This window comes from Nerophis lumbriciformis, linkage group LG02 (assembly GCF_033978685.3).
Source record: "Nerophis lumbriciformis linkage group LG02, RoL_Nlum_v2.1, whole genome shotgun sequence".
NCBI classification, from domain to species: domain Eukaryota; kingdom Metazoa; phylum Chordata; class Actinopteri; order Syngnathiformes; family Syngnathidae; genus Nerophis; species Nerophis lumbriciformis.
This window is the reverse complement of record NC_084549.2, coordinates 1,366,144-1,382,554: the sequence shown is the minus strand read 5'-3', so window position 1 is coordinate 1,382,554 and position 16,411 is coordinate 1,366,144. Positions and strand designations below refer to the sequence as shown.

The 16,411-nt window shown below is 42.7% G+C and overlaps 1 protein-coding gene across 1 annotated transcript in view; it reads left to right on the top strand.

Annotated features, from left to right (window-relative positions):
• Nucleotides 1-1,907: 1,907 nt before the first annotated feature.
• The window catches only part of fam13c (family with sequence similarity 13 member C), a 30,646-nt gene continuing 16,142 nt past the window's right edge, over nt 1,908-16,411 (top strand). Inside the window, exons 1-6 of the mRNA XM_061928282.2 lie at nt 1,908-2,506; nt 7,720-7,960; nt 8,047-8,176; nt 8,241-8,322; nt 11,080-11,270; nt 11,340-11,423. Of these exons, the coding sequence (XP_061784266.2) occupies nt 2,323-2,506; nt 7,720-7,960; nt 8,047-8,176; nt 8,241-8,322; nt 11,080-11,270; nt 11,340-11,423 (912 nt within the window). The 5' untranslated portion in view covers nt 1,908-2,322. The remainder of the gene's footprint in view (nt 2,507-7,719; nt 7,961-8,046; nt 8,177-8,240; nt 8,323-11,079; nt 11,271-11,339; nt 11,424-16,411) is intronic.

Here is a 16,411-nt window from a genome sequence, read left to right as displayed (position 1 = left end):
TTTTTTTACAAGAAAATGTATGACTTTTGTCATAATTTTGCCAAGTAAAATTTTGATTATTATAATATTGCCAACATTTTTTAAGTTTTCTTATACAATTGTGACTTTTATTGAGTAGAATTCCAACTTTTATCATAATATTGCACAAATGTTCCGTTTTTCTTGTAAAATTTCGACTTGCATTGAGTAAAATGACGACTTTTATTGTAATACTGCCAAAATTCTAAGTTTTTTTTGGTGAAATTGTGACCTTTTTCTTTGTGAAATTCCAACTCATTTTTCACAACAAGCTTTTTTTCTATGTGCATAGTATGTATATATTATTAATGTTGTAAATACACTTCTTTATATATCTAGAAAGGCTGGTCCTAAAGAGGGAGGCATTTTTCCGAGGTCTCAAGAAGGTAAGAAATAAGAGTGTGTGTGCGTGTGCGTGTGTGTGTGTGTGTGTGTGTGTGTGTGTGTGTGTGTGTGTGTGTGTGTGTGTGTGTGTGTGTGTGTGTGTGTGTGTGCGTGCGTGTGTGTGTGTGTGTGTGTGTGTGTGTTGTATTTATATCCTTCTTGAGACAGCAACAAGGAAAAGTACCTTCCATATGAAGACCAACATATGAAATAACAAGTGTGTGTAAGAAATTGAAATGCGCCCCCTGTAGCCAAAATTAATTTAAAAAATGTAAATAAATATGTACATAAAGACATACTGTAATGAAGTAAATAATGACAATTTTAATCCAATTACAAAAAAAAATCAAAAAAACCCCAAAAAACTAAAAGCAGTCTTTTTCTCACAATTCGTCAAAAAAAATTCTTAGAAAATTGGTAACAATTTCTCATATTCTTTCTGTTTCTGTAATATTGCAATATTTCCTCGTAAATATATTACTTTTTTTGTATGTAAAATGATGACTTTTTAATGCAAAATGGTGACCTATCACAATATTGCCAATTTTTTTTTTTGTTCTTGTAAAATAGTGACTTTTTTACGAGAAAAATTAAGACTTTTGTCATAATTTTGCCAAATAAAATTCTGATTATTATAATATTGCCAAAAATGTTAAAGTTTTCTTCTAAAATTGTGACTGTTATTGAGTAAAATTCCAACTTTTATCATAATATTGCACAAATGTCTTGTCAAATTTGGACTTGCGTTGAGTAAAATGACGACTTTTATTATAATACTGCCAAAGGTTTTCTTGTGAAATTGTGACCTTTTTCTTTGTGAAATTCCAACTCATTTTTCACAATATTATATTTGCATAGTATGTACAGTATATATTATTAATGTTGTAAATACACTTCTTTATATATCTAGAAAGGCTGGTCCTAAAGAGGGAGGCTTTTTTCTCAGGTCTCAAGAAGGTAAGAAATAAAAGTGTGTGAGTGTGTGTGTGTCTGCTTGTCACACACACACACACACACACACACACACACACACACACACACACACACACACACACACACACACACACACACACACACACACACACACAGAGATAATAATTACAGGCCTGCAACTGTGACGCACAATAGATCCATCCAAGTCGCTGCTTCTTTTTTTTTTTTAGACAAATGCTTAAGCGAGTTTATGACAACAGGACACCTTCGATGGTTGTGTATTTATTTTGACACCTTTGTGTATGTGTGAGTGTGTGTTTGTGTACGTGTGAGTTTGCCTGCTTGTGCTTCATCTCTAGATTCCTCCTCCTCCTCCTCCTCCCTCCCAACATCCCTCCACTGGTGACGCACAAGGTTGTGTGTTTTTTTTATGAATGAACAGCCTCAGGAGCGTGAGAAAAGCCAAGATGAGGATGAGGAGGATGATGTCAGAGCCCCCCCCCCCCCGCCCCCCTCCCACGCACCCCCCCCACCCAAAAACCGCCTCAGACCAGCACCGCTTCATTCCAGCCTCCATGTTCGTGACACGGAGGCAAGCGGCTCCACTCGACACCCGCAGCGCCATCAAATAGGCTCGACCCTGACAACGTTGCCGTGGAAACCCCTCTCCTCATCACGTCTCCTCCTCCTCCTCCTCCTCGCGCACGCCCACGCCGCACGCATCGACACGAGCGGTATTCCCGCCGCGCCCCTTCTTGCCGTGCCTGATGAATAATCCATGTGGAGGCAAGGAAGGCATGCCATGTGCATTTAGGGATGCTCTCCTGCTCAGATGATGGACTTCTTCACGTGGAGGCGATCTGACTTGTTTTTGACAGCCATGTTCCTGCTGACCTCTACCAATTCCCTCTACGCGCTAAACGCCGCGTGACGCCGTCGTCCCCCGGCCCCCCTGTGGAGGACCTACGGCTTAAGGAAGACGTCGCCATGTTCTGCTTCTGTTTCCAGAGCCCGTCCCTCAAGCTGCAAGCCCTGGAGGCGGACACGGGTCCCCCTAACCCAGCACCGGAGGACCCCGAAGACCAGAAGAGCCTGCCAGCCCACCGGCAGCCTCCCACCAGTCACACGCCGTTTCTCCACTCGCCTCCGCCAGTGGAGCGCTCACAGCCTGGTGAGTTCCATGAAATGTCTTTCTGAGCTTGCAGCACGACACAGAAGCACCGAGCTCTATTTAAAATGTCCTCTGCACTTGTGAGGAGGGAAGTTGTGCATTAATACCTCACTGACTAAATATTAATACCTCACTGACTAACTATTAATACCTCACTGACTAACTATTACAGGTAAAAGCCAGTAAATTAGAATATTTTGGAAAAACTTGATTTATTTCAGTAATTGCATTCAAAAGGTGTAACTTGTACATTATATTTATTCATTGCACACAGACTGATGCATTCAAATGTTTATTTCATTTAATTTTGATGATTTTGAAGTGGCAACAAATGAAAATCCAAAATTCCGTGTGTCACAAAATGAGAATATTACTTAAGGCTAATACAAAAAAGGGATTTTTAGAAATGTTGGCCAACTGAAAAGTATGAAAATGAAAAATATGAGCATGTATAATACTCAATACTTGGTTGGAGCTCCTTTTGCCTCAATTACTGCGTTAATGCGGCGTGGCATGGAGTCGATGAGTTTCTGGCACTGCTCAGGTGTTATGAGAGCCCAGGTTGCTCTGATAGTGGCCTTCAACTCTTCTGCGTTTTTGGGTCTGGCATTCTGCATCTTCCTTTTCACAATACCCCACAGATTTTCTATGGGGCTAAGGTCAGGGGAGTTGGCGGGCCAATTTAGAACAGAAATACCATGGTCCGTAAACCAGGCACGGGTAGATTTTGCGCTGTGTGCAGGCGCCAAGTCCTGTTGGAACTTGAAATCTCCATCTCCATAGAGCAGGTCAGCAGCAGGAACCATGAAGTGCTCTAAAACTTGCTGGTAGACGGCTGCGTTGACCCTGGATCTCAGGAAACAGAGTGGACCGACACCAGCAGATGACATGGCACCCCAAACCATCACCCAACCATGCAAATTTTGCATTTCCTTTGGAAATCGAGGTCCCAGAGTCTGGAGGAAGACAGGAGAGGCACAGGATCCACGTCGCCTGAAGTCTAGTGTAAAGTTTCCACCATCAGTGATGGTTTGGGGTGCCATGTCATCTGCTGGTGTCGGTCCACTCTGTTTCCTGAGATCCAGGGTCAACGCAGCCGTCTACCAGCAAGTTTTAGAGCACTTCATGCTTCCTGCTGCTGACCTGCTCTATGGAGATGGAGATTTCAAGTTCCAACAGGACTTGGCGCCTGCACACAGCGCAAAATCTACCCGTGCCTGGTTTACGGACCATGGTATTTCTGTTCTAAATTGGCCCGCCAACTCCCCTGACCTTAGCCCCATAGAAAATCTGTGGGGTATTGTGAAAAGGAAGATGCAGAATGCCAGACCCAAAAACGCAGAAGAGTTGAAGGCCACTATCAGAGCAACCTGGGCTCTCATAACACCTGAGCAGTGCCAGAAACTCATCGACTCCATGCCACGCCGCATTAACGCAGTAATTGAGGCAAAAGGAGCTCCAACCAAGTATTGAGTATTGTACATGCTCATATTTTTCATTTTCATACTTTTCAGTTGGCCAACATTTCTAAAAATCCCTTTTTTGTATTAGCCTTAAGTAATATTCTAATTTTGTGACACACGGAATTTTGGATTTTCATTTGTTGCCACTTCAAATCATCAAAATTAAATGAAATAAACATTTGAATGCATCAGTCTGTGTGCAATGAATAAATATAATGTACAAGTTACACCTTTTGAATGCAATTACTGAAGTAAATCAAGTTTTTCAAAATATTCTAATTTACTGGCTTTTACCTGTAATACATCACTAACTAACTATTAATACCTCACTGACAAACATGCATGCAGAGTGAAGCTCCTTCAATGTTTAGTAGAACTTCCTCTCAGAAGAAGTCATCAATTTAGTCTGAAGTGAGCGACTGTAGACGCTAGTGATGGGTTGATGAGGCGTCATGAAGCGTTTCGACACATTGCAAAACTGTATTGATACTGTGTCGATACTGTGTCACTAAATACTGACATCTGCTGGACATTAAAAATCCCTACAGGCAACCTATGGACCGACTCAACTGACACTGATTTGATGCCCTAGTACAGGGGTCACCAACCTTTTTGAAACCAAAAACTACTTCTTGGGTACTGATTAATGCGAAGGGCTACCAGTTTGATACACACTTCAATAAATAAATATATTGTCATTTGTAAGTTACACATAAGTGTGATTTAAACAAGAATAGCTCAATAAATACATTTATATATATAAAAAAATGGGTATTTCTGTCTGTCATTCCGTCGTACATTTTTTTTTCCTTTTACGGAAGGTTTTTTGTAGAGAATAAATGATGAAAAAAACACTTAATTGAACGGTTTAAAAGAGGGGAAAACACGAAAAAAATTAAAATAAAATTTTGAAACATAGTTTATCTTCAATTTCGACTCTTTATAATTCAAAATTCAACCGACTAAAAGAAGAGAAAAACTAGCTTATTTGAATCTTTTTGAAAAAATTAAAAAAAAGAATTTATGGAACATCATTAGTCATTTTTCCTGATTAAATTTTAGAATTTTGATGACATGTTTTAAATTGGTTAAAATCCAATCTGCACTTTGTTAGAATATTTAACAAATTGGACCAAGCTATATTTCTAACAAAGACAAATCAGTATTTCTTCTAGATTTTCCAGAACAAAAATTTGAAAAGAAATTCAAAATACTTTGAAATAAGATTTAAATTTGATTCTACAGATTTTCTAGATTTGCCAGAATAATTTTTTTTGAATTTTAATCATAGTAAGTTTGAAGAAATATTTCACAAATATTCTTCGTCGAAAAAACAGAAGCTAAAATATTTATTATTCTTTACAATAATAAAAAAAAATTACTTGAACATTGATTTAAATTGTCAGGAAAGAAGAGGAAGAAATTTAAAAGGTAAAAAAGTATATTTGTTTAAAAATCCTAAAATCATTTTTAAGGTTGTATTTTTTTCTCTAAAATTGTATTTCTAAAAGTAATAAGAAGCAAAGTAAAAAATAAATGAATTTGTTTAAACAAGTGAAGACCCATCCATCCATCCATTTTCTACCGCTTATTCCAAGTGAAGACCAAGTCTTTAAAATATTTTCTTGGATTTTCAAATTCTATTTGAGTTTTGTCTCTTTTAGAATTAAAAATGTGGAGCAAAGCGAGACCAGCTTGCTAGTAAATAAATACAATTTAAAAAATAGAGGCAGCTCACTGGTAAGTGCTGCTCTTTGAGCTATTTTTAGAACAGGCCAGCGGGCGACTGATCTGGTCCTTACGGGCTACCTGGTGACCGCGGGCACCGCGTTGGTGACCCCTGCCCTAGTATATACAATAATATAAACCAAGTCATTTAGGATTATTTCATATCTTCATTTAAATAAAAATATATTTTTATCTTTTTTAGATACAGTCAATAAATAATGTGAACATGTATCATAACATGGAAATCTAAGAGAACGTGTTGTGGATGATTGTGGACTGGGAATTGTTTTAATTTTATTTTTTTACACATTTTTATAAAAAAAAAAAAAAAAAAAAGTTTTTCCGACGTATTACATTTGAGACGATTTCTCTTCTTAGTTATTATTTCTCCGGCTGTAGAAAAGAGCCGCTCACAGGGCACAGAGGAGGCGACACAGTTGGCGTATCGGTCACGTGACCAAAACAGCTCATGATCGGTCACGTGACTTTCTAAAACCGACACAGGGTTTCGCTCTATGAGCTCGACGCATGCGCCGATGCATCGGTGTTGCCGGACCCATCACTACTATCTACCTATAACATCTATAAAAATGAAGCAATGCTACCACGCTAGCAAGCGTTAGCTAGCCGGCTATGAGCCACCAAGCTGCTAACTGTCGCCAAAAGGCACCATTTAAGTTTTTTTCCCCATGGCATCCTGGATCAAGGCTTTCAGCAGCTTTTGGACGTTTGAGGTAGAAACGTAGGAAGCGCCATCATTATGAAAAGTAGCCGGCGAGTATTTTGATTTCGTCCGTCCGTCCGTCCGTCCCTCTTCTTCTTCTTCTTCTTCTTCTTCTTCTGGCCCACGAGGTGAATTAAGTGCTATTGCATAGTGCATAGTAGGCTACCACCACCTACTGCACCTGAGGTGTAACTACAAGCAACATTCACAGACAGTCCCATTGCTTTTATGAGCGGTCGACCGAGTCAAAAGCCGAAAAATCCATTTGTGGCGGACGTAATTCTTTCGTGGCGGGCCGCCACAAATAAATGAATGTGTGGGAAACACTGGAATGTTTGGAGGAAACCAGGCCAATACCATCCCTACCGTGAAGCATGATGGTGGCAGCATCATGCTGTGGGGATGGCTTACGGCGGCAGGAACTGGGACACTAGTCAGGATAGAGGAGCGCGTGGGCTGTGCCTCAGAGCGTAGGGTGAGACTGTAACTGAGTGTGCAGCTCCATGCGTTCTCCTCATGAGCAAAATTGAGATTTGGGGTTAGGTTTTTTTTATTAGATCGCAATTCTTGCCAGTCCTGACGTGTGTGTTCAGTTTGGTGAGTTTTGAAGCATGTTAAGGGGGTCAAATTGCAGCTCAAAGAGGCAAAAGTGACTGATTTTACTAAAATTTAGTGTTGAAGGGGGAATAGCAAACTTCCTGTAGATTTTTGGCCGAGGAAATAAATTCGTACTGGGAGTTAGAAAAAGTTTACTTTGTAGGGGGCGCTAGAGCGCAATTTTGAGTTTTGGGGTTTGTTTTTTTTACCAAAGAGTTTTGTTTGAGTTTATTTATGTGTGCGTCAAATTTGGTGAGTTTTGAAGCATGTTAAGAGGGTCAAAGTACCGCGCAAAGCTGCGGAATAAGAAAGAATAATAATAAAACCTTACAAATTCAATAGGTCCTTATGTCAAATTGCATAAGGACTCCCTTTGGGAGTCCTTATACAATGGGCCATGCGGGCCCTTAATTATGTCCCATTGCATAAGGACTCCCTTTGGGAGTCCTTATACAATGGGCCATGCGGGCCCTAAATTACAAATTCAATAGGTCCTTATGTCCCATTGCATAAGGACTCCCTTTGGGAGTCCTTATACAATGGGCCATGCGGGCCCTAAATTATGTCCCATTGCATAAGGACTCCCTTTGGGAGTCCTTATGCAATGGGCCATGCGGGCCCTAATTATATCCACACCTTCTGTCTCCTGGGTTGTTTTCCCTCCTCAATGGAAATGATTTGTCTTTTCTGTGTGACGCTAGTCGACTCCTCGCCATCCGGTCCTGCGTGCTCCCCCGCCCCGCCACCATGGGGCGCCCCTGGAGATGAGGAGCCCCCGTGCATCTCTCCGGGCTCCACCAGCAGCCCTCCTCTCCTCTCCAGCCTCACCACCAGCGAGTGTCCCGTGCCGTCGCCGCGCTGCCCCAACCTGAGCGGCAGTCTGCGCTACAACCTGGACCCCGACAGCGCCCCCTCTCCGCCGTGCTCGCAGCACATCCGCATGTAAGACGCGCTCGTGTCCCACACTTCTTTGCCAAAGGTCAGACGTGTGGTGTGGTGTGGTGTGGCGTGGTGTTTCCTGGCCGTAGGGCGCGCTGCAGTGTCCGCGCCGAGCCCGACGACGCCGCCTCGTCCGTGTCGCTGCTGAAAAGACACGTTCAGACCTTGAGGAAGAGGATCCGGCAGCTGGAGGAGCATTTTGAGCAGGAGAGGCTGAAGGTGAACACCGGAAGGCAGAATGAACGAGTCGCCACATTTTGACATCCATGCTCTCCTTTCCTAGCCGTCCTCCTACGACAAGACCGCACACCCGGAAGTTGCCAGACTGATCAAGGAGCTCCTGAAGAGCCGCAAGCAGCTTAAAGGTTCCACTCAAACATTTACAGTCTTGATCAAAAGTCTACGTACACTTGTAAAGGACATCACGTCATGGCTGTCTTCACTTTACAATCATTTCTTATTTTTGTGTGATGTAGTGATTGGAGCACATACTTGTTGCTCACAAAAAAACATTCATGAAGTTTGCTTCTTTTATGAATTTATTATGGCTCTACTCATGTCACATGACCAGGAGGAGGGAGTCCGAGACAGAGGGACGCTTCAAGCTGACCACTCTAAAACATACTTGAAAATGTCAGAGGAATTCTCTCCCACACATTAAATGTATAGAATAGAATAGAAAGTACTTTATTTTTTGGACTATAAGTGGCAGTTTTTTTCATAGTTTGGCCGGGGGTGCGACTTATACTCAGGAGCGACTTATGTGTGAAATGATGAACACATTATAATATTATTGATCTCATTCACGTAAGAGACTAGACGTATAAGATTTCATGGGATTTAGCGATTAGGAGTGACAGATTGTTTGGTAAACGTATAGCATGTTCTATATGTTATAGTTATTTGAATGACTCTTACCATAATATGTTACGTTAACATACCAGTTGGTTATTTATGCCTCATATAACGTACACTTACCGGGAAGGCTGAGGAGTGTGATCCCACGATAGTTAGAACACACCCTCCGGTTGCCCTTCTTAAAGAGAGGAACCACCACCCCGGTCTGCCAATCCAGAGGTACCGCCCTCGATGTCCACGCGATGCTGCAGAGTCTTGTCAACCAAGACAGCCCCACAGCATCCAGAGCCTTAAGGAACTCCGGGCGGATCTCATCCACCCCCGGGGCCTTGCCACCGAGGAGCTTTTTAACTACCTCAGCAACCTCAGCCCCAGAAATAGAAGAGCCCACCACAGATTCCCCAGGCACAGCTTCCTCATAGGAAGACGTGTTGGTGGGATTGAGGAGGTCTTCGAAGTATTCCCTCCACCGATCCACAACATCCGCAGTTGAGGTCAGCAGAACACCATCCTCACCATACACGGTGTTGATAGTGCACTGCTTCCCCTTCCTGAGGCGGCGGATGGTGGACCAGAATTGCTTCGAAGCCGTCCGGAAGTCGTTTTCCATGGCTTCCCCGAACTCCTCCCATGTCCGAGTTTTTGCCTCCGCAACCGCTGAAGCCGCACACCGCTTGGCCTGTCGGTACCTGTCCGCTGCCTCAGGAGTCCTATGAGCCAAAAGAACCCGATAGGACTCCTTCTTCAGCTTGACGGCATCCCTGACCGCCGGGTTCTAGGATTACCGCCACGACAGGCACCAACTACCTTGCGGCCACAGCTCCAATCAGCTGCCTCGACAATAGAGGCGCGGAACATGGTCCACTCGGACTCAATGTCCAGCACCTCCCTCGTGACATGTTCAAAGTCTATTCAGGTGTACTGGAGAGGAGGCTACGCCGGATAGTCGAACCTCGGATTCAGGAGGAACAGTGTGGTTTTCGTCCTGGTCGTGGAACTGTGGACCAGCTCTATACTCTCGGCAGGGTCCTTGAGGGTGCATGGGAGTTTGCCCAACCAGTCTACATGTGTTTTGTGGACTTGGAGAAGGCATTCGACCGTGTCCCTCGGGAAGTCCTGTGGGGAGTGCTCAGAGAGTATGGGGTAACGGACTGTCTGATTTTGGCGGTCCGCTCCCTGTATGCTCAGTGTCAGAGCTTGGTCCGCATTGCCGGCAGTAAGTCGGACACGTTTCCAGTGAGGGTTGGACTCCACCAAGGCTGCCCTTTGTCACCCATTCTGTTCATAACTTTTATGGACAGAATTTCTAGGCGCAGTCAAGGCGTTGAGGGGATCTGGTTTGGTGGCTGCAGGATTAGGTCTCTGCTTTTTGCAGATGATGTGGTCCTGATGGCTTCATCTGGCCAGGATGTTCAGCTCTCGCTGGATCGGTTCGCAGCCGAGTGTGAAGCGACTGGGATGAGAATCAGCACCTCCAAGTCCGAGTCCATGGTTCTCGCCCGGAAAAGGGTGGAATGCCATCTTCGGGTTGGGGAGGAGATCTTACCCCAAGTGGAGGAGTTCAAGTACCTCGGAGTCTTGTTCACGAGTGAGGGAAGAGTGGATCGTGAGATCGACAGGCGGATCGGTGCGGCATCTTCAGTAATGCGGACGCTTTATCGATCCGTTGTGGTGAAGAAGGAGCTGAGCCGGAAGGCAAAGCTCTCAATTTACCGGTCGATCTACGTTCCCATCCTCACCTATGGTCATGAGCTTTGGGTTATGACCGAAAGGACAAGATCACGGGTACAAGCGGCCCAAATGAGTTTCCTCCGCCGGGTGGCGGGGCTCTCCCTTAGAGATAGGGTGAGAAGCTCTGTCATCCGGGAGGAGCTCAAAGTAAAGCCGCTGCTCCTCCACATGGAGAGGAGCCAGATGAGGTGGTTCGGGAATCTGGTCAGGATGCCACCCGAACGCCTCCCTAGGGAGGTGTTTAGGGCACGTCCGACCGGTAGGAGGCCACAGGGAAGACCCAGGACACGTTGGGAAGACTATGTCTCCCGGCTGGCCTGGGAACGCCTCGGGATCCCCCGGGAGGAGCTGGACGAAGTGGCTGGGGAGAGGGAAGTCTGGGCTTCCCTGCTTAGGCTGCTGCCCCCGCGACCCGACCTCGGATAAGCGGAAGAAGATGGATGGATGGATGGATGGATGGATAATTGAATGAAATATTTATGGGTTTAGGTTGTAAACTATGAATGTGTAACAATAATGTTGATCATGTGCAGAGCTCAAGCTGTGTGACGTAGAGGCCGACGTCCTGAGGGGGGCTTTGATCGCCCCGAGGGAGTCTGGACTCTCAGGACCTGAGCTGGAACACATCAACAACAGCAGCAACAGCGTGGAGGACACTCTGCACGTCATGGCCAGCAGGCTGAAGGACCGGAGACGAGAGCTGGGACTGCCGGACAGCATCCAGGTGTGACTGGGAACTCTGCACAGGTCAGAACTTGGTGACACGCTGACCGAGTCTGGTCTTCATGTGCAGGACATGAACCATCACCAGATGAGCTTGGAGAAGTCCAGCCTGCAGAAGTGTCTCCTCTACTTTGAGAGTCTGCATGGACGTCCGGTAAAAACTGTCTTCCATCTTATTGGAATTGTTGCATGAAAACAATTTATATGCTTTATTTATTGAGCTTAACTGCAGTTTCCTAATGTAGCCTTAGCTTGACGCTTCTCTACTTTCTCCTGCTGTTTCTAAGGGAGGGGTGGTCATAAACAGCCATAGACTTAGACTTAGTATATGTACAGTATATGTGACAGCAGCAGCATAAAATAGAGAGTAGATCCAGCTTAAAATAGAAAATGGACATTAAAAACAAAGAGAAGTAGCTGACATAGAAGGTGTCAGGTAATAGGCAACTGTTTCTAAGGGAGGGGGGGTCATAAACAGCCATAGACTTAGACAAACTTTAATGATCCACAAGGGAAATTGTTCAACACAGTAGCTCAGTTACAATGATGGAAAGTGTAAGGATGGAAAGGACAATGCAGGTATAAATAGACTAAATATAGTGATAGATTGTACGCCTCCTCTTTTATTTGGACTTTCCCTGATTACATGGCAACAGCTGTTTCTAAGGGACGGGGGTCGTAAACAGCCATCGCCTTTGATTAAAAACAGTTCAAAGAAAAGGTAGAAAACAAAGATGCTATACTGACAGTTGACAGGTAGAAAACAAAGATGCTAAACTGACAGTTGACAGGTAGAAAACAAAGATGCTAAACTGACAGTTGACAGGTAGAAAACAAAGATGCTAAACTGACAGTTGACAGGTAGAAAACAAAGATGCTAATCCGACAGTTGACAGGTGGAAAACAAAGATGCTAAACTGACAGTTGACAGGTGGAAAACAAAGATGCTAAACTGACAGTTGACAGGTAGAAAACAAAGATGCTAAACTGACAGTTGACAGGTAGAAAACAAAGATGCTAAACTGACAGTTGACAGGTGGAAAACAAAGATGCTAAACTGACAGTTGACAGGTAGAAAACAAAGATGCTAAACTGACAGTTGACAGGTAGAAAACAAAGATGCTAAACCGACAGTTGACAGGTAGAAAACAAAGATGCTAAACTGACAGTTGACAGGTAGAAAACAAAGATGCTAAACTGACAGTTGACAGGTAGAAAACAAAGATGCTAAACTGACAGTTGACAGGTAGAAAACAAAGATGCTAAACTGACAGTTGACAGGTAGAAAACAAAGATGCTAAACTGACAGTTGACAGGTAGAAAACAAAGATGCTAAACTGACAGTTGACAGGTAGAAAACAAAGATGGTGTTCAGCGTTTTCCTGCTCAAATGAGCGGACTGTTGAAAATAGGAATGGGGGGACTACTTTTCACAAGTAAGATTGAACATTAACGTACTATTGGTTGTATTTTGTGAAAAGAACATTAGCACAGAGTTGAGAAGGAGCAAAGATCTTCAATATTTGTATGTGAAAATCACAATAAATCTTCTGGGGGAGGATGACGCCCCCTACAGGGGTTTACTTTACAAACTTTCAGCCCCACCTAAAACAAAATTCACCAGCCGCCCCTGATTATGATGCATTCTTATTTTAGGCAAAGTATAAGACAATACTTTCTTAACAGTATAATTGTAACCAGGAATAAGTCTTCAAGTAACAATATTCAAATACTAACATTGTTGGGTAAAACAGCATTTGGTTTTATTGTGAATCCAGTGAAACAGATTGGTGGTTTTAGCTGATATAAAGACTTTCAGGTGTTTATATATGTTTATGTTTATGTTGAAGTATTTGGCAGACACTTTTATCCAAAGCGACATACATAACAAATACATCTAAAACAATGACTGTAAACATGATCATGTAAGGGAAGAATGTAATAGAAAATATCAATACAAAGTGTCAAGACAGAATAAACTGCAGCAACAGAGACCCTAACCCTAACCCTAGGGTTAGGGTAATGTTAGGGTTAGGGTTAAGGTTAGGGTTAGGTTTAGCATTAAGGTTAGGGTTAGGGTTATGGTTAGGGTTAGGTTTAGCATTAAGGTTAGCGTTATGGTTAGGGTTAGGGTTAGGGGATCCTAACAGAGACCCTAACCCTAAGATTAGGGTTAGGGTAATGTTAGGGTTAGGGTTAAGGTTAGGGTTAGGTTTAGCATTAAGGTTAGGGTTAGGGTTATGGTTAGGGTTAGGTTTAGCATTAAGGTTAGCGTTAGGGTTAGGGTTGGGGTTGGGGTTGGGGTTAGGGTTAGGGTTAGGGTTAGGTTAGATACAGTCTATCGGTCCCTAAGATATATAGATATCTAATGTATTCATACATTGTTTATGTAGGATATATGCATGTATATATAACCTAATCATATTGTTTCTTTAACTTAAGAATAGCTGACCATTTTTTTAGGGTTGGGTTAGGGTTAGGGTTAGGGTTGGGGGTTGGGGATTAGGGTCAGGGTTTGGGTTGGGGTTGGGGTTAAGGTTGTGTTACAGTTAGGGTTAGGGTTAAGGTTAGGCTTAGTGTTAGGGTTAGGGTTGGGGTTTGGGTTAGATACAGTCTATAGGTCCCTAAGATATATAGATATCTAATGTATTCATACATTGTTTATGTAGGATATACGCATGTATATATAACCTCATCATATTGTTTCCTTAACTTAAAAATAGCTGACCGGTTTTTTAGGGTTAGGGTTAGGGTTGGGGTTTAGGATTAGGATTAGGGTTAGGGTTGGGGTTGGGGTTAGGGTTGGGTTAGGGTTAGGGTTAGGGTTAGGGTTGTGTTACAGTTAGGGTTAGGGTTAAGGTTAGGCTTAGTGTTAGGGTTAGGGTTAGGGTTGGGGTTTGGGTTGGATACAGTCTATAGGTCCCTAAATTATATAGATATCTAGTGTATTCATACATTGTTTATGTAGGATATATGCATGTATATATAACCTCATCATATTGTTTCTATAACTTAAAAATAGCTGACCGTTTTTTTAGGGTTAGGGTTAGGGTTGGAGTTTAGGATTAGGGTTAGGGTTAGGGTTGGGGTTAGGGTTAGGATTAGGAATAGGGTTAGGGTTAGGCATAAAGAAAAAGTGTTTGTTAGAGTTTGGGCTAGCGTTGAGGGTTAGGGTTAGGGTTGGGGTTGGGGTTGGAGTTAGGATTAGGGTTAGGGTTGGGGTTAGGGTTAGATACAGTCTATCGGTCCCTAAGATATATAGATTTCTAATGTATTCATACATTGTTTATGTAGGATATACGCATGTATATATAACCTAATCATATTGTTTAGGGTTAGGGTTAGGTTTAGGGGTTAGGGTTAGGGTTGGGGTTGGGGTTAGGTTAGATACAGTCTATGGGTCCCTATGATATATAGATATGGTTAGGGTTAGGGTTAGGTTTAGCGTTAAGGTTAGGTTTAGGGTCTAGGGTTAGGGTTAGGTTAGATACAGTCTATAGGTCACTATGATATATAGATGTCTAATGTATTCATACATTGTTTATGTAGGATATACGCATGTATATATAACCTAATCATATTGTTTCTTTAACTTAAAAATAGCTGACCGTTTTTTTAGGGTTGGGTTAGGGTTAGGGTTAGGGTTGGGGATTAGGGTTAGGGTTAGGGTTAGGGTTTGGGTTGGGGTTAGGGTTAAGGTTGTGTTACAGTTAGGGTTAGGGTTAAGGTTAGGCTTAGTGTTAGGGTTAGGGTTTAGGGTTAGGGTTAGGTTAGATACAGTCTATAGGTCACTATGATATATAGATGTCTAATGTATTCATACATTGTTTATGTAGGATATACACATGTATATATAACCTAATCATATTGTTTCTTTAACTTAAAAATAGCTGACCGTTTTTTTAGGGTTGGGTTAGGGTTAGGGTTAGGGTTAGGGTTGGGGATTAGGGTTAGGGTTAGGGTTAGGGTTTGGGTTGGGGTTAGGGTTAAGGTTGTGTTACAGTTAGGGTTAGGGTTAAGGTTAGGCTTAGTGTTAGGGTTAGGGTTGGGGTTTGGGTTGGATACAGTCTATAGGTCCCTAAGATATATAGATATCTAATGTATTCATACATTGTTTATGTAGGATATACACATGTATATATAACCTAATCATATTGTTTCTTTAACTTAAAAATAGCTGACCGTTTTTTTAGGGTTGGGTTAGGGTTAGGGTTGGGGATTAGGGTTAGGGTTAGGGTTAGGGTTTGGGTTGGGGTTAGGGTTAAGGTTGTGTTACAGTTAGGGTTAGGGTTAAGGTTAGGCTTAGTGTTAGGGTTAGGGTTGGGGTTTGGGTTAGATACAGTCTATAGGTCCCTAAGATATATAGATATCTAATGTATTCATACATTGTTTATGTAGGATATACGCATATGTAGAACCTGATCATACTGTTTCTTTAATTTAAAAACAGCTGACCGGTTTTTTAGGGTTAGGGTTAGGGTTAGGGTTAGGGTTGGGGTTAGGGTTAGGATTAGGGTTAGGATTAGGGTTAGGATTAGAATTAGGGTTAGGCATAAATAAAAAGAGTTGGTTAGGGCTAGGGTTGGGGTTTAGGATTAGGGTTAGGGCTGGGGTTGGGGTTAGGGTTGTGTTACGGTTAGGGTTAGGTTTAGGGTTGGGGTTGGGGTTAGGGTTAGGGTTAGGATTAGGGTTAGGTTTAGGATTAGGGTTGGGGCTGGGGTTGGGTTTGGGGTTAGGGTTGTGTTACGGTTAGGCTTAGTGTTAGGGTTAGGGTTAGGGTTAGATACAGTCTATAGGTCCCTAATATATAGAAATATCTAATGTATTCATACATTGTTTATGTAGGATATACGCATGTATATATAACCTCATCATATTGTTTCCTTAACTTAAAAATAGCTGACCGTTTTTTTAGGGTTAGGGTTAGGGTTGGGGTTTAGGATTAGGGTTAGGGTTAGGGTTGGGGTTGGGGTTAGGGTTGGGTTAGGGTTAGGTTTAGGGTTGTGTTACAGTTAGGGTTAGGGTTAAGGTTAGGCTTAATGTTAGGGTTAGGGTTAGGGTTGGGGTTTGGGTTGGATACAGTCTATAGGTCCCTAAGTTATATAGATATCTAATGTATTCATACATTGTTTATGTAGGATA